We start from the raw sequence: 25,135 nt of genomic DNA, 5'->3' as shown, positions 1-25,135 counted from the left end.
CGCCTCTTGTCCTCATGTGCCGTATGTGTGTGTCTTTAGATGATGGGTGCGATTTAGTTTCCACTGCGTGTGTGTGCGTGTCTAAAATGCCTGTCATGTACAGTATGTGTCATAGAAAATGTCACAGCGGACATCACAGCCCACTTCCCATACTGCAGTGTACATAACCATACAATGGGGCTTTCATTACAGTTGTGTGTGTGTGTGTGTGTGTGTGTGTGTGTCTTCCTAGGCTATTTACAGTGTGTGCCCTGGCTTTGATAGATATAGGAGCTCAGTAAAGGGCAGGCTTGGTCACCTATCATTCTCCAAGGAATAAGGAAAATCACACAGGCTCACACACACACACACACACACACACACACATGCACGCCTACTTGTAGGATTCTAGGCTAAGAAGTCCACCAGTCCTTGGTCATATATTTTACTGCTGCAACAAAGGGGAAAGCAAAGAATAGTGTGTGTAGTTGTGTGTGATTGTATAACACTGTGTGTGTTTGGCTCCTTGTGTGTGTTCTCATTGCAGTTGAAGGCCTATTCTTCCCTTGCTCTGCTCTGTCTGTCACTGTCCTTGGTGCTGAAACTAGAAGAGTGGCAACTCCATGGCTAGAATACCATACGCATTAAATCCACTGCCACAGTGTGCTGCATTGTGTTGTATTGTGTCTTCTTCTGTTGTGTCGTTAGACTCTTGCCATTTGTCATTTTCCATTTCTTTCTTTCTCTCTTTCTTGCTCCCCCCCTCCTGATACGCAGAGATACTGGGGGGGATGTGGGCTGTGTTCTGATGAAGAGTCAGAGAGCTGTGATTTGTCATCAGCCTCCACATGAAGACCTTCATCAGAGGACAGAGCCATCTCTTACACTCTGATTATAATGACCAATGGGCCACAATGAGCGTGTGTATGTATGTGTGTGTCATGGGGTAAAAGCAAATGTAATTACATCACAATTATCTGGCATTCAACCTGCATTGGATTTAGTTAAAGTGTTCCTTTTTACGACCAGAGCCACTACTTTCTCTGAAGTTTTACATTTTTACATGCACAGTGTGCTATCTACCCTTGCCCCAAAGACTTTGTTTAACTGCTTCTTCTTTTTTTGGTTGAAAGAAAGTGCTTTAAGGGTGCACCGGTGGCTGTAATCAAACACAAGCCAGCTTTTGACGCTGATTTCAAAAACATAAAAGACAGCAGGACCATAGTCGTAAAATGAAAATATAGTTTGAGTGGCCCATTGTTTTCGCTATCCCCTTACAACTCACTCACAGTGTTTCCAGCTTGGCCATGCTTAAGATTCAAAGGAAGTGGACAAAAAGGGTGATAAAACAGAGGTGTGTGTGTGTGTGCGTGTGTGTGTGTGTATGTGTGTGTGTGATGAAGGGTAAAAAGACCCCCTGCTGGTTCAAAGTAAAGTCCGCTTAAGCACGTAACCACCACTTCTCCTTTTACATAACACACAACAGGCACTCTGAGCACTCACTGTATGCCTATGGTTGTGTTTGTCCTGAGGGAACAGCTATTGTTTTGATTTAAGCTGCTTTGAAATAGGTTGGGAATAGCTGTGTGTGTGTCTGTGTGTGTGTCTGCGTGTGTGTGTGTGTGTGTGTGTGTGTGTGTGTGAGTCTGTGTGTGTGTGTGAGTCTGTGTGTGTGTATACGTGTTATGGGCCGTCTGGTAGGCTCCCTATGGGGGCCTTCATTCTTTGTGATGGTCCCTATACACCATCAACACCTCATCTGTTCGCTCCCATACGTTCTCTCAATTAGCAGCACCGGATGGAAAGAAACAAAGACAGGCAGAGTACACAAGCAGTGTTTGAGTGCATATGTTCATTCACACCTCTGTCTCTTTTCCTTCTTCTCCTTATCACTTTCTCTGTCGAAGGTTATTATTTTACCTCGTTTTTGACAGAGTAGGACGTCAACCCATCTCACTCCTCTCCCATCTTCCACCACTCCTCTCCCTCCCCTCTCCTCTCCTCCTCTAACTCAGCAAAGGATGGAGAGCTGAGGAGAGAAATCATGGAGGCAGGCACGGATCATTAGCTATATTTGTCCCCACTTCCTGCAGAAGATGATAGATCTAGCTAATTACCCCATGTTGCCAAGCCTATCGCACACGACAAGCGACCGTCGTTATGGCGGAAATCAACGTTCGCTTGGCGTGTGCCGCATAGCTGATGCTATATGACTATTCATGAGCCCAGAGTCAAAGGAGAAGAGGAAATTTCAGATCCTGTAATGGCTGTATGTGAATGTGATTGTTCTGGAAATGATTTTAATGATGCATGTTCTCCGTCTTCTTCTTCCCTCTGCGCAGAAAATGAGTTTGGAAGAGACGTGGTGAGCCGTTCCTCTCCAGCTGAACATCAGTAGGTCACGGTGGAAGCAGAGGTCTGGACCAAAGAGCTGTCTCAACCCCAAACCCCTTCAGGTAGTGTAGCACATCCTGTTTCTCACATAAACCTGTTGTTTTCATCATGTTCACAAGCTGTTCCTGATGCAGGCTTGTGTGAAAAATCTCACTTTTACTGATTTCTGTTACCACATTTTTCATTATATTATTATCATTTCTTTTCAAATATTAATAGAAACCTTGCATAGCACATGGCAGCATCAATATCAACAGCACTGCTCAAAGCACTATCAACTAAATTAAATTAATTTAAAAAATATCAAGGAATAACAAGGGTGGCACAATGGTGCAGCATTTGTCAGTTATAATGAATTTATATGTCTTGAATAAAATTAGAGATGAAAACATTAGCCGATAGAATCGACAGAAGGGGTCAGGAGTATGTTGTCAGTTACACTGTACAGGTTTGTCAGCAAATTTTGTTATTCATTATTGATAGAAGCCCAGATGTAAAGTTTCCATGATTTCAGCTGACCTTTTATTGGCCTGTTTAATTTTAGAAAAACACAATTTGATACAAAACAGTTTTTAAAGACTCCTGACACAACGGCTTTCTGTCTATTGCAGTTTCATTTATTCTGCTCTCCACTCGATGACTGCAGTCTTCAAAGAAAAAATATTTTCAATAAAAGGCATATCAAGCCCAATAGAATCAAGATTGTATGAAGGAAAAAATACCCAACGTGATCCTCTCAACAACAATACTTGTCCATCAATATTTGTCCAAGGGCCAGAAATGTCCTTAGAAAGGCACTGTGGGGACCAGACTTTTCAATAATATTAATTACTATAACAATGATACGTTTAGGCCTCATTAGCCTGTCATTGTTTGATATTTTCAATTTCCTACAAAATTGATGTTGTTTTTTTAGCCAGTATCAGTGTGAACAAACAAAATATGGGAAATTCTTAATGATAACTGCATATTTAAATTCTTAAATAAATTCTTCAGTTCCTAATTACAGAATGTAATTCTGATTGGCAGAGACTAAATTAAAATTTAAATGGTTTTGTCTATATCCTCACGGTGTTGCATTTTTATAAACTATGATATGATGTGATCCATGACCATCACAGGTCGATTACTCATTAGCAGGTCTGTGTTATATATATATACAGTACTGTGCAAAGGGCAAGTGACAACATGCCTACAAGAAGCTGGTTTGAAGCTTTGAAGCTTTGATTAAGATTTTTCTTCTGTTCTTTGCATTTTGGTAATTGATCAAAATAAACTATAAGCATTTTTATTTTACAGAATTTTTTCACACATGCCTAAAACTTTTGAACAGTACTGTATGTCGGGTGTATGAAATGTCTGTATCATCACTGTGCTGCATTTTTATTCAGTAATCTGGCCCAATCTATCAGCGTATGTAGATGCTGTCTCACTCCCTGTTCCTCTCTGCAGTTCTCGTACTCATAGAACTGAGGTTACTTCCAGTAACTACCATTACTAACTAGAGCCTGACAGATATATCAGTTGACTGGTATTATCGGCCGATATTGGTCTATGGATATCGATGTATATACTGTCCAATATGTGCCGTTATACAAACTTTTTTACACAATATATAATGCAGAAAACTTTGGTTGTCATGATTTAGAAATCATCATTAGTAATGATGTTTATTTGGCTATTTCATTTATTACTATTCATTATTTATTTTCTTAGTTATTTATAGACTATGCTGACAATGCAATGCATTGTTTTTATAATCTATAACAATATTAAATATGATTTAATAAAGTTTGCGGTTTGTTTGGGAAAGTAGCTCTCTGGGTTAATTTGCAGAGTTGTGAAAAATCGGTGCACAATCCACATAAAAATGTCTATTTTCATTCCAGGCCAAAAAATTATTATATGGCCACCCTATCGGTTATTGATGAATCATACTGAAACAGTATCGGCATCATTCTCAAAAATACCATATCGGTTGGGCTGTTTTACTAACTTCAGAAAACTGGGTGTTTTTGTAACTTCAGCATTGAGTGTAATATTTATGACAACATTTTGCAAATTCAGTAATATTCTGCGGGCCAGATTGGAAGTTTTGGCAGCCATATGTAGAACGTGGGCTCTCGGCTGAGGATCACTCCTGTATAACAATCATTACATTAACAAACACATATCTTTCTTATCCTCTACTGTAACAGCTCTCGGTCATCACTGTACCCGCTGATAAACTGTTGAATCATATTCTGATCACATCGTTTCTCACCTTGACCGTTTCAGAGCCCTGCCCTGCTGCCACCAAAGCCGTTCTACATACTAGTTGGGAATTGCTCCCCAGATTTTCCAGATTTTAGTCTCTCTTTCAGTTTCCATCACCCTCTCTCTCTTTCTCACTCTGACTGTCAGCGCCCACTCAGATGCTATCTCCACAGCCCTTCACACTAATTCAGATGCACTTAGCATCGGTTTGGCACACATGTTTACTGTCACTAGATGATGCATGGCGTAAATACCTATTTGCAGTGAAATTTGATAGTGCCAGCGCAGTTTTGGTGGCTCCCTACTGCTACATTGTACAGAATACCAATGTGAGAGTAGGTGTGTGTGTGTGTATGTGTGTGTGTGTGTGTGTGTGTGTGTGTGTGCTGAAGGGTGGGCTGGGCGCCATATGCCTGAAACGCATTCTCCCAAAACTTCAAGGTGAAAACAAAGGGAAACTGATAACGATGTGAATTGTTGTGACAGATGTCTGAGCACCCCCATCCCCCCAGCTCCCACCATCAAAATGATAAACACACACACACACATACAAAAGGCTTGTTGTATGTCTCTGTGCATATTACAATAATCGCTGCATTTCTTATCATGTTTCATTCCCAGCACTATCCCAGTTCACAGCACAAACTATCCTCTTGTTTCTGTTTGCAATTTGTCTGTGTGTGATGGCGTCCCTGTGTCCTGTGTAACGACGAAGACACCTAATAAAAGGAACTTTAATTTCCAAGAAAGAAAGATGATTTACATATTGTTTTAGATTTGATGCCGACTGCACAATCAATAGCAACACAAACACGGTTGGCAATGCGTGTGCTGAATAAAACGCGTAGCTGCATTCCACATTTCATTCACACTATGGATGGATGTTCAAAGAATGTCAGTTATCTTTGAGAATTTATGCTGAATTGAACACTTGTGTTTAAGATCTTAGCTGGTGTGCATTTGAACTGGGATGCAGGCTTCACTCCACGCAGCCTTGTGTATTATATAAGTGAATAAAATCCCTACAACAACACAATTTGCTGCATAATATGCCACATGGATTTATAGATGTAAATGACAAACCATTGAAAGAATGTATGTTATACATATTTAGAGGCAAAGAATGGTAAATAGAAATGTGAAGGACAACAAGATTCTTTTTTCTTTTTTTTTTTTTTACCTTATTACCAATTGTTTTTGCTTAATCTTGAACCCAGTGGAGGTCAAGTGTGAAATGAACTGATGAATTACTGCAGCATAGTAACACCTTGCTTCAGTACCAAACTAGTGAGTTTGTGCAAAAAAACAATCAATGAAAATCTCACCTTTCTTTTTTGTATGATATACAGTATATATTTCCCAGAATTATATTTATTTTTATTTTATTTTATGTATTATTTTATTATTATATTATTTTTATTTTATTATTATTATTATTATTATTATTATTTTATTTTGTTTTCTTTCTTTTTTTATAACTTTAATTTTTGTTGACAGATCACTCTAATATCGTGCTCTTATATAGTGTTAATTAACATTGAAATTAATTGTATGAATGTTGATCAATTCAAAAATTTAATTAAAAAAATTAAGTAATAAATAATTTCAAAATGGGGAAAATAAACATATAGCTATAAAGTAGTTGAATGTCCTGGACCTGAAAAAAAAAAACTCTTTTTTTAAATATACATTTTTCCAAACAATCCACTGAGTTTTTGAAAAGCTTTATTTTTTATTTATGTGAAGTAAAATATTTTCATCAATTCAATATTTCATCAATTTTCATCGATTCAATAAAGAATCTGAACATTTTAAAATGTTTAAAATGTTTTTTGCTGGAATGCAAGGCAATGAATGTTAAAGCACAATTCATCTGCAGAGTAGTTGAAATTTTATACATAGCAGGTTGTGTAGAAACAGGCAGCAGTGTTTTCTTTAGAGTGTGCTTTATATGTGTTTGCTCAACTAGCAAACATAAACTTTTGGTAATCAGCGAGTCTGTGTGGTTATTCATCTGGGCCTATAATGCCATTGATCCAGGGTCTAATTGAGACGCAGACAGAGAAGGAGTGGGCCTCCTCCTAATCCTCAATAAGCAGGCTAACCTTCATTACAGCCGTGACATTTTCCCATGGCGTGCTAAGAGAGAGAAAAAAGCCAGATAGAATATGAGGGCTCTCCAACATATGGCGAGCTGCAGAGGCGTGCATGCTTCCTGGGTCCAGCGCTCACGAGGAGCCTTGAGGGAAGGAAGCGGAGGCGACAAGATTGCCGTTATTGTTGCTGTTGTTTTATTCTGCTGCTGGATTCACTTGTAGACGCTGTGTTCTGTGCTGATGCAGGCCTTGCTTAAAAACCAGAGCCCTCAGAGAGAGTCTGACAGCTTCAGATAGGCACTGTTAGTACACTTGTGCATGTGCACCTCAACTAAACATGCAGTCATATCTTAGTCCACACATAAAATGTTTCTTTTAACATTCTGCAGACAGGTTGAGACTATTCTCTTCTTTTCAATATTCCAAAATATATGCACATACATACATACAGTTTACTTAGATACATATATTGGATATATAGCTTTCACAGTTGAAGTTAAAGCTTAAGGAGGCAGAACACACACTTACTAAACAGTAACTAAAATATGTTTTTTTAAAAGATATGAGGTGAGAAATGGGAAATGCAGTCATATAATCTTGATTTTTATCTGATCAACACTGAATCGTTCACAGCTGCGTCTGAGATGTGGCAGAGGAATATGATTTTTCTACAGATTATCTCTCATGTATAAGTGTCAGGATAAAGTGACAGTCTTAACAAATCTAAATAAACCTTATTTGCATAAAAGTTACCTAGTGTAGCTTTAACTTTTGCTATGTTGTACGAACACTGCACAAGTAGCGTAGGAGTTGGGACAGACAATGGCGAGTGCACTCAGTCACTCAATCATTTACCTTGGGGTGACAGCGCATTATTCTGACCAGCATGTGGAACGAAATAGTGAAATAGTTACTGGACGTAACATAAGTTCTATAAATCCACGCAAAGCCCTCAAACTACTGTTGCCATTGTTTTGTATTTATTATTCTACATTAATTTCGAGTGAGATTGACTTCTGGAATAGCTTTTCTTGCAGGCTATTCTCTCTTGGAATAGCCTGCTGCCCCTGCAACCCTCGCCCAATGAACGGTGTATGGATCTATATACATTTGCATAAAGAACGCATATTTGTCCCCTCCCATGTTGATAATACTCCCTTTAAACCTTTTTTAATAAATATGTGATTCATTTGCAATATATATATATTTATATGTGTGTGTGTGTGTGTGTGTGTGTGTGTGTGTGTGTAATTATGTGTAACTAAACTAAACTGGTTCTGCTGTTGGAAAAGTTTTCCATCTCTAACAGCAGGATAAGTCTTGCCTGGCTGAACAGAGAAAGACAAGAGCGCCACCTACAGAAAGTCAAATTCAAAGTTCCTGAAATAAATACAAATTACAGTCCCGCCCACATTGATTGGCAAGTGTTTACTGGAAGAACACAGTACCTGAAACTGAGGAAAAACCATAAACAGAAACATCTCAAAGCTGAGGTTTGAAATAAATTGGACATTGAATTATGTGTTCCATCAATGTGTGTTGTGTAAAGAGTTAGCTCCTGCATAAAGGAAGACATTTAGAAATGTAGGGCAGGATGTCTGCACCCTGTAGACATACGAGTCCATGTGCTGTGAGAAAAGTCTCTGCATGCAACATGATTATCTTCCACTTTAAAGTGGATTGCACACGCTGAAGGGATGCTATCACTCCTCGTACTGCAGATTGTTCCAGAGAAGCTTTGATAAAACAGAGCAATGATTAGGCCAGTGAGAGATGCTCAGCAAGAGGGGACTAACTCCACTTTGCTCTAAAAAATTCAAGGTTGCATAATCACATACAAAATTACAGTGCTCTATGCTAAGTCTCTCTCTATATATCTATATGTATATAGATATATATACCCAAAATACTTTTGGCCGTCCCCTCCCTGCTACGCTAATAAGATTTACAAGGTATCCTTGCCTTTCATCATTTTATTTTTCTCCCGTTGAAACATTTATGGGCATTCATAAAGAAACACACCATTAGGGCTGAGGGGCTCTACAGTACAGTAAGTGTGGTGTTAATAAATCATGTTTAATAAAAAGAGACATCCAAACAGGGCCACAGCCCCCGTCATAGTCGAAACCCAGCAAGCATGAATATTAAGGGACATCTGGAAATAACAGAGCAACGTTCAGGCTCCTCAACAATTTATGATGTATTGGTGAGGGGAGCGACCTACCTTTAGAGGGATATGTTGCTCTGACATACATGAAAGAGAGGTGGAAGGGAGGATAATGCTTACTCTGGCATATAAAAAGCTTGAAAGAGTCTGAATACTGAGGAGAAGACAGCATGACTGGAAACCATGCAGTTCATGTTGGATGGTGTGATGCCTGCAGCGGCTACATCTGTAAAGTGACTGATAGATGGTCACACACTCATGAATGAGCGCATGGATGGTTGGACAGATCCGAGAGAGAGAGAATGAGCAGGTGCTTGGATGATGAATAAATGCTTCAGAAATCATGTTTTGCATCGTGTGAATTTATATTCACATTTTTTTAAAAATGGAATAGAAAACATTTCCCTCAAACTTTTTTTATTTTTTTTTTATTTGGAAAGGAGATCTTTGGTCTCTATTCACAATCTAATTATTCTGTTAATCTGTTCATTTGTGTTGGCAAAAAATGCATAATTTGTACAACAGTTAGTTCCTAAAATATATTGAGTATGCAAGTGATATACTAAATATTGACTCTTAATTAAAGAGATCCATTTTTAATACATGCTGAATGCAAATTCAGCAGGGCAGATGTATTGGCCAAGCAATTTTATACAGTAGGTCTCATTTTATTCTGCAATGAAAACAACAACAATCCAAATGCTCCGTAACTGTAAATGATAGTGAGTCTGTCATCTAAAGTAGAGAAGACTACGTGAAATGTTCCACACATCAGATGTGAATTGACAAAGAGCGAAAAAAGTACTCTGAACAAAATTTAGGATCATTTTGTCATTCTTTCTGTGTGTTGAGCAGCTTGTTTGTGCCTTCTCTGCAGATGGAGGTGGATGCAGACGATAAGCGCCATCGAACACGCTCCAAAGGTATCTGCACGGACACACACACACACGCAGCAGCACTGCCATTCAGGGTGACCTTCACTCCCCCAACATAAACACACACATGCACAGACACAAGCACGCACATATACTGTACACACACCACTGCACAAATCCCAGACTGTCACAGTTGAGTTAGCTCTTCTCACTGCTCCCTCTCCCCCTCTGTCTCTATTTTTATATATCTTGTAGAAACAGATTCACAAAGTCCACATTTTAAGAGCTTTGTTCAAAATGAAATATCTACCACAGTGACATCTAATCCCACAAAATGATACATGGTGTAAAGTGAAAACAAATGATGGGAAAAAAGAACAGGTAACTCTCAGTTGTGGCGGATAAACCGGGGAGACTTTTCATATTTTATTAGATTTTTAGTCACAAGACTTGATTACAGTAAGTCTATCCACCTGAAATCTTCAGTTACACATTAGGGAGGACTAAAGTGGTTTGGGGGTGGGTAAGTGTTTAAAAAAAAACCTGCACACATTAAAATAAAGTGTACTTCTGTACATTGAAAAACACTGAGCTCCGTTCATCAGAGCAGTAACGTTTGTAGGAGGAGTTCAGTGACCTTCCACAGTGTTTGGAGTCAGTTAAGCACTGAATAACAAAGGGAGAACATTAGCTTTCTTATCTTTTGGAGGCATCATTGGTCATTATGTGCTTGCACCTGACTTGGTCACCTCTAACTAAAATGTAAGGCCTGTCAGTCTGTCCAGAGATTCTGTCTACAGCCATTTATACAACCCACTTCACACACTAACAAATCGCAATATGACGAGTTCAATACCCAAAAGCAGGAGTCTCAATAATCGTTAAAGGTAAAATATCAATCAAAATACCTTTGTGAATAGAGTAAATCATATCCTACAGACTTAACAACAAATATTTTATTGGTACAGATACTAGATTTAAAAAATCACACCATGATCGTTTTAATGTGTTTTGTAATTAAAAAGATAACAATTATGCAGTAAACCATATAACAATTACAGTAAAAAAGAATCACAATTTGATAATTTTTCAAATCGTGCAGTCCTAAGCTAACAGCATACCACTGTAAAAAAAACACACATAAAAAGGGTTAAAAAAAAAATGACTGAGGTCTATTGAGGTTTTTTGTTTGTTTTTTTGTTTGTTTGTTTTTTACAGATAATTGATTTATGTTAAATCATTTTATGTTTTATATTTTTGGATTATATGCAGTAAATATCTGGAAAAAAATTATTTTAAAAATAATATATACTATATATATATATATATAGCATGATGCTAAGTATTTGGGAACTTTTGCTGCAGTACTTTTTACACTTTTTGTTACTACAAGAAATCTGAAATTTTCCTAAATTTTCCATTTACGAATGTGATGTTTATTATTATGATTTATTTTTATTTTTATATATAATTCACTGTAATTAACACTCAAGACCATTAAGCAATACAATTATACTATAATACTGGTTAATATACATATCTTTTTTAATTTCTGAAAAATTTAACAGGAAGAAAGACAGACCAGAGATACATTCTACTGAACTCAAAAAATCCAAGCATCAGCAATGTAACTTAAGGAATTAACACTTTTCCTGTTAGAAATAGCCAGGTCCCAAATACCTAGATTTTAGCAAGTGACACATAAACTCTAGCATTGCTTGGGGATGCAACTATGTCATCGCATGTATATTTATATTGACTGTGAAGCTGTTTGAATAACACATTCTGAACTAACTAAACTAATAAAACTACAAAAAACATACTCAGCAGCCCTGATCTTACTCACTCGCAGCCCCACGTCCCTTCTCTCTCTTAAAGCATCTAAAAAGAAGTGACCATGTTTTAATCAGAGAACCCTCTTGATGCATATTTTATTTCTTTTAAATTTAGAAAGTATTTAACATCCTTGGCAGGACAGAGAACAAGGTGCTGACCATTGTTCCTGCATCAAGCAGTGTGCAGTGAAGGCAATGACCACGAGGCCTTTGTTTGATTGAGTTGCTTGTCGGCCAAAGAGAGAACAAACGTGTGAGTGGAAGATTGGCACTTAAATCACTCCTTCATTGACTCATTCACTACTGCTTTTACAATAGAGAACCCAGTAGTTTACTCTATTGGGAACAGATACATTTGATTTCTGACACTTATGATTCATAAGTCATTTTATGTCACAGACTTTGAATGCCAGTCCTGGTTCATTTTGGTAAACTGTTGGCAGAAAGAGGTGCACACACCATGGGCACTACTTTTTCTCGTCCACTGTGGGAATCGACACTTTTAACAGCAGACTTGCTTTGACAAGTCAAAATGTCTGCTGTGAAAAGGCTCTATTTTTTAGGACACTATCAAGTGGGTACATGTGACACTCAGAATTCAGACACTCAAATAGAAAGCAGACTGTAAATATAGTGCACTATACAGGCAATCGGAAAGGATTTCAGACACAGCCTATTTTCTACCGTAATTTTTTGTAAGTTCTAAAAAACAAAATTACGATCTTCATGTTTGGTGGAGCATATTTGAAGTATTTCTCCACTCAGGTGGACTGTACATGTGGAGACTGTCCCGTGTAGATGACACGTGTAAGATTCCAGTCTGAGACCTAAACACCACATGGTATCATTTACACACTAATAGGCTAGTGAAGTATTTAAAACAACATGGACATGAATTTTGTGCTTTTACACATTAAAACACGTCCACTAAAATATCAAAGCAACACAAGAACATTTAACATATTATAAAGAACATGTGTGAAAACAAACTCAAATAAATGAATAAAAGTAAATGACAAAAATGTAAAGAAAATTTTAAAAAGACCACAACTCAAGAAAATATAACATATTGTCTAGAACAAATGTGAAGATAAAAATAAATAGATGGATAAAATAAATAATAAAAATGTTTAAATAGGAGTATAACAAAAGAACATGTAATATATTGTATAGAACAAATGCAGAAACAAACTAATTTAACTAATTAAAAAAATTAACTAATTAAATAAATAAAAAATTATTAAGACAGATGTTTCTAGAAAAAAATACTCATTGTATAGAACAAATGTGGCAACAAGGAGTGTAAAAAAAGTAAATAAATCATAAAAAATTACAAAAATACAAAAATACATTTAAAAAAAGAGTACAAAATATTTACACTGAAAATCCTTCCTCTTATTCCAATCGGAATTCACCCTAACGGTTTATTTTTTAATTTGTTTTTTTGATCTGTTATTTAATACATAAAATATGAATACAAAATATTATACTAACAATGTCCTGACTTTAATAACACAAACAGAAAAAAATGAGCAGTGTGCACAAAGTCCATCCTCTAATCAGATACCATACACCTTCCATTTACACACATGATGCATGATTTATTTAATTTTTTATAAGAAATACATGTTGCTGGTTGGATTTCTTATCTTTTAGAAGCACTAAATGATCATTCTAAATTCCAAAAGGAATATCAGTTGAGTTAAGTTAAGTTAAGTTGTTCGCCTGAATACCACCAGCATTTCTGCTTTTTACTGAGCTTAAAGTTTTTCTCTGATAATTTATTTCATGGTAAACCTACACAGATCATAAGTCACAATGATCAACTATTCAGCAGGGTCCTTTTATGTGTTATACAAAGAGCCTGTGGATTTAGCATGCACAAGTCAGTCCTGTTTCATAATCTCTCTCTCTCTCTCTCTCTCTCTCTCTCTCTCTCTCTCTCTCTCTCTCTCTCTCTCTCTCTCTCGCTCCTCTCTCTCTCTCTCTCTCTCTCTCTCTCTCTTTCTCTCTTTCTCTCTCTCTCTCTCTCTCTCTCTCTCTCTCTCTCTCTCTCTCTCTCTCTCTTAGTGCCTGTGGATCCAGCATTAACAGAGCTTTTCAGGTCAGTGGAATTGAAAAAGTGCACTGCACTGATACACGAACACACACACGTACACACAAAAGCAACACAAATACATGCACAGACAGGCGGAAAATAGCCAGAGACTTACAGACACATAGTCATACACACCCACACACACACACAAAATTGGCCTGCTGTTGTCTTAGTTCTGAGGTAGAGACAGTCAAGCAGTGTCACCTTATTACCAACCAGAGACATCCCAGCCTTCCCTCTACTGTTTGATAGCTGTCCTCACATCAGCAGCTAGTCACTAAAGTGTGCCTTGATGCCACTTCTTTCTCTTTCTTGCTCCTTGTGTGGTACCTCTTGCTTTTCCTCTCTATTTTCCTGTTTCTTCAGATAGTCAGGATAGTTCTCTTTCTCTCCCTCGTTCTCGTTGGGCATCTTCAATAACACAAAAGATGATAGCAGCAAAGGAGAAACAACAAGCACCCAATTCCTCTTCTTCTCCTTCCCCTTAGTTAATACAATCCCCAAATATGTAATATTAAATAAGAGGCTTTTTTCATGTTTAAATGTTCCAACTAGAAGAGCTAAATTATTCTGTTTCCGACTATAACTTGATGATATTTAGCATGATAGACAATTATCAATTCATTACCCATGCAACACAACTCTTTCTCTTTCTCTACGCCTACAGCCTTAAAGTTCTCATTGGGTGAGTTGAGTGGGTGGAAGGTAGAACACAGATTTATTTCAAATTTGAAGGCTTTGTCGTTGGAAAAGTTTCTTGTAATTTTTTCAGAGCTATCGTCTTTTGTTTTAGTAATGCAAAAGTGTGAGGATAACTTAACTTTTACTCTTTTTTTAATGTTTGTTGTTAAATATTAGTAATGTTTGTTATTATATAATAAAATATTATTATTAGAAGTCTTATTTGTACAAATGCTTTCTTAAAAATTATGGATAATATAAAGTCAGTATCTGTATTTGGAAAAATATATATCTGTAGAATATTTAAAGGTTTTTCTTTTAATATGACCTTCATTTTTACGATTTATTTTTTCTTTAAAATTACATTCAATTTAAAGTTTTACTGTAAGAAAACAGAAGGTTTTCCTACTTTTACATTAAGTAATATAATGTGTATTTCTTTGTTGATGTATTTTTTTAAACATAGAATTCACTGTAATTTAACATTTAAGACCATTAAGCAATTGAATAATACTGTAAAAAATGATACTATAAAAATGATAGAAAATGAATATACAGTATCTATATTATATAAATATAGTTATTATACGTCTGTGTTTTATAAAATACAACTATATATATATAAATATATAAAATACTCCATTTTGCCTGGAAATTAACTGGAGAGAATAACATAATTTAAAGCAATATAACAATTTTTAACACTAACAACCATGACAACAAGGCTGAATGAAATGGGTGAGCCTCTCCTCTAGCAGTAGTGTGGCGTCGAGTCGAGTATACTGGCCACCTGCTCTGCTGAAAGCTAAATTTTGTCACATAATATATGAGTGAGATTGTAACACTGTTTAAGGTTAGGGTTCTTCCGTTTTGCTTCCAAAATATAAAAGCTGAGTAGGCTGAAGAAGGCATGAGCCTTTGTCAGTGTCACACTCGCAGTGGGAGGCTGTGGCTATTTCCTGGAAGCCATCCTGGTACAGACTGAACTCGAAGCATGTCTCTGCAGTAGAAAAGATTCATTTGTTCATTTCTTTTGCCAGCACTAGTCTCACATTTGAGTGTATTTGTTCATCGTCTGTGATGTGAAAACATCAGATTTCCACTCAGTCAAACAAATAAGAAGTGCATCCTGGTCATAGTTCAGTAATATAATCCAAGCACGGTGAGGAGGATCCGTCCTGCATGGTTCCTGACAGCACTGTCAGCTCAAGTGCCAATCACAGGGGTCAGCACTACTGGACTGTTGTTCAAAATACATTTTGCACTGGAGCTGATTGGATTGGAGCAGCAGAAAGAAACGAGGGGGACATGTTGCACTGTAGTGCTTTCCCCTCCATCTCCATAACTTTCATTTCTTTATTGGTACAGTTGATTTTTTTTGTCAGGTGATTTAGATACAAGACTTCATCTCAATGTCCCCAAAATAAATGTTGTTATTGTACAATTTTTCAAACCACAGATAAACAATAAATCAACAATCTCTATTTTTTCATCACAAATACAACCCCCATTCCAAAAAAAGGACACTTTCTAAAATGTAAATAACACAGAATACGAACATGTGCTGATCCTTTGTGACATATATTCAATTGAAAACTGATCAAAAACATTATATTTTTAATGTTCAAACTTATTAAACTGTTTTTTATGTATTCACTTTTTTGACGCCTGAAACACATACGCATACATCAACTTTTCTTTTAACAACACTCGGTAGGCATTAAGGAACTATGAACACTGTTTCTGTGTTGAAGTTTTGAAAGATACATTCTGGAAAGTCGTGTTTCCAGCAAAGAACTTCCATGTGCATTGAGTTGACTTTCATGAGAAAAGCTTGATGGAAACTCAAACATTTGATAAAACTTTAAAAAATGCAAAAGTTTTTACACCTGCTTGACATGGTTTTTGTCTTTTTCTGAAAAATAGTTAATGCATTAAACAGGAGATCGAAACACTTTTTCTGAATAAATTCTGATGTAACGAACATTTAACTCACATAACTGATCAGCTTACATCAATTCAGAACAATTATAAGTTGCCCAATTGAATGTAATTCCTGAAGACTTCTTTCTATTTCCTCTTGTGGTTCTCTGATTAGCAACCGCTTTTTTGGTTTGTTTTTTGTGTTTGATTTTTTCTGTACTTCTTCTTCTACTGTTTACTGATGGATTAGCCTACAGCAACACATTACACTGCCATCTTCTGACCAAAGTACGTTTATGCAGCTTTGTTTATTCGTTCTAAACCAGTTGATGAAAACGTCCCAAATTCACATTTTCTTTAACGCAACCTTTTAAAATTTGCCTTCAAATTAGCTTTGACTTTAATAGAAAAACTGCTTATCTGGATGGTCCTTTTCCTCATCAGAGGACACGACGTCCATGATTTTGTCGGTGGAGTTTCTGGATGTTGATGATGCATGGCTTTCACTTTGCATGATAAAAGTCTCAATTTGAATTCGGACAATTCTGCAATTCTGCAATTCTGCAATTCTGCGTTTAGAAACGTTTTTTAAATACTGGATTCATTGCGCACCCAATTTTTCATGTGATGAACTTGGCCCCATTTGTGCCTGTAAACAACTGAACCTTTTGAGGATGCCCCTAGAAAAATGTTTCTGTGGTTTGCAGAAATGCACAATGACAACTGTCTTTGAAATTTGGGGGCATACTGTAAGGACCAAAATGATACACAATAGCAATATTTAAAAAATGGCTTTTTTGCCATTGAAATAGAGCAGCCATTCTCAAGCACTGGCCTTAATTGAGCCTTTATACTGGTGTTGTAACAGGTTATTGACTGATGTTCCACACAGTGCTACACAGTCTCTTGGGAGGACGAGGAGTGTAGCCCATAGGATCTAACTGGAGTTCATTAATGTTAGCCACTCAGCCGGCCTGGCCATACCAGTTCTGACTGTCACGTTAGCCATGGGCACAGAGGCTAGAATGGATTTTACATATATATGAATTGAATATATACACATAAGTCTAAAGTATGTAAAGTATAACCTGTCTGTGAGTCAATGGTGGCCATTTCAGTGTCCTCCACTTGCCTTTGCAAGTTGTTTCCACCCCAGTAATGTGTGATTTTCATTTTGTCCTTGGCTGTGTGGTAGGGGGTGGTTGCAGCTAAGATAAGGGTTCCTGCCTACCTATATATCAATAAAATATTATTCCACCTGGAAGATTACTGTGTAGCCTTTAGCTGATATTCATGGATTGTACAAGGTGTACTCTCCCTCCTCTCTCTCCTCAATCCTTCATCCCCCTCCACTTTCACTCATTTTACACTCTCCCCATTTTCTATCATTCTCACCTCCCTTTCTTACCCCCCCCTCTCTCCCTCTCTCTCTCTTTCTCTCTCTCTCTCTCCCTACCTCCCTCCCCTTCCCTCTCTCCCTCTCTCACTCTGCTGCTGCCTGCAGATAGTAATTAATCAGGGGATCGATGTGAAGCCTATCTCCAGGCTGAGGCGTCTATAATGTCGATAATGCTGCTCGATGGCCTCTCTCCCTGGAGAGCTGATAGTCTTCAGGACGAACATGCTTGACTTTGCATGGAGCAGCCTGGACTGCGTCAGATAGGCTGCTGCTGTTTCGCTCGTGTGTGTGTGTGTGTGTGTGTGTGTGTGTGTGTGTGTGTGATTGTATGTGTGTTTTTATGTACCTACCATACTTGTATGCATCCATGTGCCTTTGCTCACATGCAGCAAACACACATACACACACAAACAGGAAGAGGTCGAGAATTATGATCGATTATAAGGGTCAAGTGAATGACAGCAAAGCGACTGGACTCTCCTGGACTGGAGAGTGCATACCAACTGTATAGGATGCAAACAAAGTTCTAGTTGACTATTAAGGTACTGGATTAAATACAAGTTTGCGTAATGATTCAGAAAGGATAAATGGAAATGCCCGGGTCTCTCCTTTTAACTCTACTGATAATTTCACATATTTGGGTATTAAAATTTTTCCTGAGGTGAACAAAATTTCTCAAATAAACTATGACTCACTGCAGGAAACTACAACCTTGTCTCTAGAACGCTGGACATCATTACCAATCTCAATGATTGGCAGGATAAATATCCTAAAAATGAACATTCTTCCTAAATTCCTTTATCTATTCCAGAATATCCCCCTACCCCCTCCCTCTTCCTTGTTTACCAGAACTAGAAAGTTGTTTACCAACTTTATTTGGCAAAACAAACGTCCAAGATTACGTTTATCTTTAATATATCTACCATATGATCGAGGAGGCCTTCAGTGCCCAAACATCCAGTGGTAGTACTGGGCAGCTCAACTGCGGTCCATCATGTTTTACTTTTCTTCTGAAAACACCCCTGCCTGGATAAGCTTGGAATCCTGCTCGGTGAGGCCTAGATTACCACTTCACTTGTTTTTGTATTCAGCAGATCGGAAAAGTCTGAGGAAAAATACAGACAACCCTATTGTATTAAATATGATTGACATTTGGTTTGATACTTGTAAATATTTGAACATTAATCCATCTTGGTCATGTTTTAGTCCTATTTGGGGTAATGCCAATTTCAAACCAGGAAGTAGCGATCCAGGATTTCGAATGTGGGCTGAAAAGGGATTAAGGAAAGTGCAAGATATGTACAGAAAAGATGATGTATTTATGTCCTTTTCAGAAATATCAACCAAATATAACATTCCAAAAACGCATTTCTTTAAATACCTTCAAATTAGGAATTTTATATCGTCATCTCAAAACTATTCATTGGACATACCTATTACTTCCTCATTAGAGACAGCAATTATAGGATATTGTTATGATAAAGGTTTAATTTCATCCCTGTACAATTTATTCATATCCGGGTCTGATGAATCTACAAAACATAAGTTGAGACTGTGGATGGAAGATATAGGTGATGAAATACCATTACAAGACTGGAAAGTGGCATGCATGAAAGCTCAGAAACAAACAATTAATAGCAATCTGAAACTCATCCAATATAAATGGCTGATGCGTACATATATAACCCCAGTCAAATTGCACAAATTTAATAATAATATCCCTGATACATGTATTAAGTGCAATGAAGCAAGAGGAATGATGTATCACTGTCTATGGGAATGTGTGAAAGTGAAATCCTTCTGGCAAGCTATTATTAATATGATTGATCAAATATTAGCTAAGAAGTTGCCACTGGACCCCAAGCTTTTTCTTCTGGGCATATATCCAACTATCCCACACTTACAAAATAAAGAATCTAGATTTGTGGATATGTGTATATTACAAGCTAAACGTATCATTTCTCTTAATTGGAAAAATGTTGATGGACCAAGAATTGGAAGATGGATCAAAGAGATGGCATCAAACATGACAATGGAAAAAATAACATACATTATTAGACGGAAACAACATGTTTTTGATAACATCTGGAGACCTTTTATGAGTTTTATAAGACATGATGCTAATGTTGGTAACTTGCTTCAGCAGGAGGCTCTGAGGGAGTAGAATGTTTATTTGGTGATGATACTTTGAGAGACACCCTTGAAATCTGTCAGTGTTATAACTATTTTCAGTATTTGTCTATATAACTAAATTTAAATGTGTATATATATATATGTATATATATATATATATATATATATATATATATATGTGTTTTGTTGTTGTTTTTTCTTTATTGTTATGTATGTTTTTTATTTTTTATTTACTTTTATTTATTGTTTTCATTTATTTATTTGTATTTAATTTTTGCTTTATTTACATCTTTTTTTAATTTTTTTTTTTATATAGGTTTATTTAGGAGGGGATGGGAGGGGGAATAGGGAGAAAAAGTTTGCTTTGTTGCATGTAATAATGTCTTGTTTGACTAGCTGTAATCTGCAAACAAAAATCTAATAAACACATGTTTAAAAAAAAAAATACAAGTTTGCGATTGTGGTAATAAAATTGGCATTGCCCATCAAAGACTGAACTGGTCCCACAGTACCATCAATACATTTGACAGGAAACATACTAACTGGATTAGCTTGATGTTATTGTTGCAGTTGATATGAGTCTGGCTCAAAATGTATCTGAACTTTTTATGGAGCTGCTGTCTGGTACAAGCCTAGCTGCAATTTAAGATCTTACTTATGTATTAAAATTAAACCTGATCCATAAATTGACTATTTTTTATACATATGGTGATAATATACATTTAGTTTTTACACGAGGCAATTAAAAATCTATGCATGCAACCAAAAACAAAAAAGCTGTAAAGAGTCTTAGATTCTTATTTTTCCCCTTTTTAAACATTTTTTATTCTGCCACTTAAAAAATATTTACCATACCATGTTGGTATCATTTTTCAGCACAACCTCACCTAAATGACCTGATAATTATTTTTATTTCACTTTGAATTATGGGATCAACATTTTGAACCCAAAAGAAACAAAAACACAACATAAAATCTGATTTTGAAATTATTATTATTATTTTACTTTTAAAACACAATCATGCTGTAAGAAGATTTTTAATGTTTCAAATGTGAACACAGGTTACATATAACGTATAAGAGGTCAAATGAGGATAACATGTAATTCTATATTTTTATGCTAAATATATTTGACCTTATCTCTTTCAAGCCAGAACTTTAGAGGGATGTTGCTTCATTTTTCCGTCGTGTTGTGTGAATAAATGTGAATAAATGTTTTCATTTATTTAATTTGAGTCACTTTTTAAAATCATATTTATTCCTGTTAGTAAGCTTCCAGGTTGCAGTGAGGTGACTGACTTCTTCAGCAGCTCACAAATGGAACTCTCACAGTAATCATTGACTCTCAGGACGGCTAAATGAAGTCCGTATACTGTATGGCAGAGGTGTAGGACAAGCTATGAGCTTTTGTGAGTTTTATTGAATTGGTATTATTGGTGCAAACAGTACAGGGTACAGGACACGGATTCCTCACAAAGAAGAAAATTCAGCTTGAGGTCTAGGTCTGATGACACGTGGAAAGAAGCAGTTAAGAGAGGGCACCCGTGCGTCATTGCAGCTGCTCTGTGTCTGAAAGCAGCCCCAGCAGCAGCAAATATTAAAGACATGGAAAGGTAAAGGCATCTCTTTCCACTCAAAGCTCCAATTACGTGGTTGAGTTTCCTTTATGAAAGAAAAAAAAGGATTGCTTTAACAGAGACCCCCATCTCAATAAACCTCATCATGGTTTTCATACGCAAAGGTGGTGTGGGGGAGGGGCTGTGCTAGACAGAGAGCTCACAGCATAAACATTCCCCTCCACATCTCTTTTGTCATTTGCATATTTACAGTCTGCCATGCTAATCGTGTTTATTGGGGTGTATAAGTACTGCGCATGAGCTCAATAGGGGAGGATAGCTTTGTGCCAGAGACTGCATGGTCGAGGCACTGGGATACAAATCACCCCCAACCCCCCCATTTTTGGAAATAAGTGGCTCCTCCTGTAGTAATCCAATTTCAAAAGACAAAAAGAGCTGTCTTACGTAACTAGGACAGCACGGGATTTTGCTAATTATGGTGTTAATGCACGATGAAGAATTCCCTTGATTTTGAACAAAGGCCACGATTTGTGAATATATTTTGGTGTTGTGTTGTTGAGCAAGTGCAGTTCCTACAGACTCACATCATAAAAGAGTCCTGAATCTATCTTTATGCAAGGTGATGGATGTTTGGCTTACAGGAATAATGTATTTGTTCACTTGACTGCATGTATCAGGAAAAAAAATCTGGAAAAAATTACACACCGTGTAAAAGCTATCAATATGTAAAGGTGTTCAAGGTGGATATCTCAGTGCCTAAGGCTGCCTTGCAAAGGTAAACTTTTCACTCCCTTATTTGCATTAATCAAAAACGTCCAAGGAAACCAAATCCAGATTTGCCCAATTTCACCTTGAGCACGTAGATTTCATTGTCAGCCCCGGTGTGCTTTTGCACTGAAGTGTTGAGAACAGTTAAGTAAGGTGGATAACTGCTAAAGCCCCTCATTTTTCCCCTGTCAGATTTCTGCTTTCATACAAAAGACATAAGGTTATCCTCCGTCGCCGACTGGCCGAATGAGAGAGGCGTACAGTCCTGGCCCCGGCTTTAATTGCCAGTGTCAGAGCTGAAACATGGCTGAACAGGAAATGATCAAGTTAATGAAACGTTTTAATTATTCAACATAATTGTGGAACGTGACGAGCGTGTTGGTGAATCCCTAGCCTGGCTGTTCACACAAGGTGTCTCTACGACACACACACACACACACACACACACACACACACACACTCCACTCTCACTCTCTCTCTCTCTCTCTCTCTCTCTCCCTTTGTCTCATGCACATTGAACACTTCCTTCTCCATGGTACTCTCCCTCATCCCTATTACTCGCCATTCTCTTCAATGTTAGAGTGACTGAGGTCAGTCTATGTTATAATTACTTGCCCTTGTCTGCTCGGGGTCGTTACTCCGAGGCGCCCACCTCACCCCCCTCCCCAGCCGAGCTTGTATACCCACTGGCCTGAGCCCCTGCAGCCATTCTGCCATTGGCTGCAGGGCCGACTAGTACTGGCATGTCGATCTAAGAGCTGAAGAGCACGAGAATCAAAGGAAAGAGTCTTTTTTACTCATTCTCTATCACTGTCTCTCTGTCTAATACTGCACACACACATTAAACAACTGTGCACAGCAGATAATTAAAAGCAGCTAAAACAAACATAAGGATATCAGTTCATCAGCACGCCTGCGACTCCTTCCTATCTCACTCCCTCCTTCTGTTTCTTCATCTTGACATTCCTCTTCTCTTCTCCTTCCTGCCCCTTTTTAGTACCCCCTTCCCCCCTAACACCCTGTCCCTTCCTTCCTTCCTTCCTTCCTTCCTCTCTTCCTTCCCTTCGTACCTTCCTCTTTCTCTCTCCCCCTCCCATTTCTCTCCGCTGTCTCTGGCAGAGCTAATTCCCTCTTCAGATGGTGCGGCTCTCATTTGCATACTTATCAAAGTGTTTGGACTATCCGACAGAAGCTGTAGGAAGGTGGGGTCATTAATATGTTAATCACCCCCCCCCCCTCCTTTTTTCTCCCCGCTCGCCTTTAGACGGCGGCACACTATCCATATCCTCCACCTCTCTCTGCTTTGAATGTTTGAATGCCCCCAGAGGCCCGGCAAATGCCATAAGACTCTGTAGACACTAACACATGGGGGTTAGGGTAGGTTTACAGCTATCTATAGTGGGTGTGTATTTGCATGCGTGTGTGCGCTCTCTGTAAGCTACCATCAATTACATGTCTACAGTCGTGGATTAGCTTGCACATATGTTCAATGGGCATTTTAGAGCCGTAATATGATCTGGTTGTACAATTGACCATCCGCTAAAACCCTCCCCCAAACTGTTATTGTCCAATCATAGTCTTAGCAGCTGTAAGAACACATTAATATCTCTACATGCTGAAACACAGCATGTAGAGACTTATTCAACTTATTCAACAAACTAGAATACTAGCTACAGTAATAAATTGATGTTAATGCTGCGTCCATAGCCAAGGAGCATATCATTAACTAACTACACGTGTTTGTGGAGTTAGTCCTGGTTGCTATTAGAATTTAGACTAGCATTAGTAACTGTGTTGGTGTGTTTATTGTATTTGTGGTAGTTTACTTTCCTGTCAGTTACTTGAGATAGCATTACATCCACTAAACACATGGTTCCTCCTTTTTTTAACGTTAAAAGTAAAAAAAATATAGAGATAGACAGTACAAAAAAGTATGTAAGATAAGCGGTCACATTGGGTTATGCTATATGTTTTGATGTTACATTTATTCCCCTTTCACTTATAATACAAGGACTATATCATGCTATGCGACAATAAAACAGTGTTTATGCATGAATCCAGTACTGGCTATGATGTTAATGTTATGCCTGGGATATGTAGCTTTGGCTTCAGTTTCAGTCGGTATATTTGATCCGCAAACTCAAATAGTTGGGACAAACAGCTGGGACTACATTTTTCAAGCAACACATATGTGACTTTGGTGGGTAGGTACAGAATGCCTAACACATCACAAACTATGCCACTCATTTTGGTAAAACTAAAACATGTTTTATGTAGAAGAAAGTTTCTGGTTTTCCCCTCTGATGTCCTCCAGCTGTTCTGCCTCGACTCTCGCAATTTATGGAGTTAGAAAAAAGCTTTACTTGTTCCGAATGTAAACTGCTAACTGTTAGGTAAGCTGTTGTTAGCTCTGCTGTAGGGGCTGCTCAAAACACAGAGGGAGTGTTGGTGTTTACACCACTAGCACAGAAGCTTTGGACCATTGCATTGAGGTTTTCAGACCCAGCGTTATGGCTGAACCATAGCAGAGAAAGCAGGCAACTTAACTGGGTTCACCAGCCTCTGCAGACATCATAGGCAACAAGATGAAGGAGAATGTGTAGGAAAATAAGATGGAAGAATGGGGAGCAACAGAGCAAGAGGCTGCCAGACAAGAGTAAATCTCAGACAGGCTTTTAGAGAGTTTGCAAAATAAAAGGCTGCAGGCGGAAGACTAATGTCAGTAAGTTGGCTAATATTAGCTGGCCTGACATGTCGTGTGTTGTTGCACTTGCTAGATATTTGGATGTTTATACAAAGTTGTCGACTAGTTTTTGATCAAAAGTAATGTAATCATAAAACTGTAATACATAAAAATAATGCTTTTGAAAGGCTGTAAATTAGCCTGGAAACCAGACGAATCTGCCGGGCTTGATTGTATTTGCTCTGACAGATGAGTCTGGCCACATTACCATT

The 25,135-nt window shown here is 37.6% G+C and overlaps 1 protein-coding gene across 4 annotated transcripts in view; it reads left to right on the top strand.

Annotated features, from left to right (window-relative positions):
* Window positions 1-25,135, top strand: part of myt1lb (myelin transcription factor 1-like, b) — a 109,911-nt gene that overhangs the window by 29,085 nt on the left and 55,691 nt on the right. For all 4 annotated transcript variants that reach the window (XM_059352773.1, XM_059352774.1, XM_059352771.1 and 1 more), the window contains exons 2-4: window positions 2,322-2,435; window positions 9,770-9,815; window positions 13,673-13,706. In XM_059352773.1, coding sequence (XP_059208756.1) covers window positions 9,770-9,815; window positions 13,673-13,706 — 80 coding nt within the window. In that variant the 5' untranslated portion in view covers window positions 2,322-2,435. The remainder of the gene's footprint in view (window positions 1-2,321; window positions 2,436-9,769; window positions 9,816-13,672; window positions 13,707-25,135) is intronic.

Source organism: Centropristis striata, chromosome 16 (genome assembly GCF_030273125.1).
Source record: "Centropristis striata isolate RG_2023a ecotype Rhode Island chromosome 16, C.striata_1.0, whole genome shotgun sequence".
Lineage (NCBI taxonomy): Eukaryota > Metazoa > Chordata > Actinopteri > Perciformes > Serranidae > Centropristis > Centropristis striata.
This window is presented reverse-complemented; position numbering and strand designations above follow the sequence as displayed.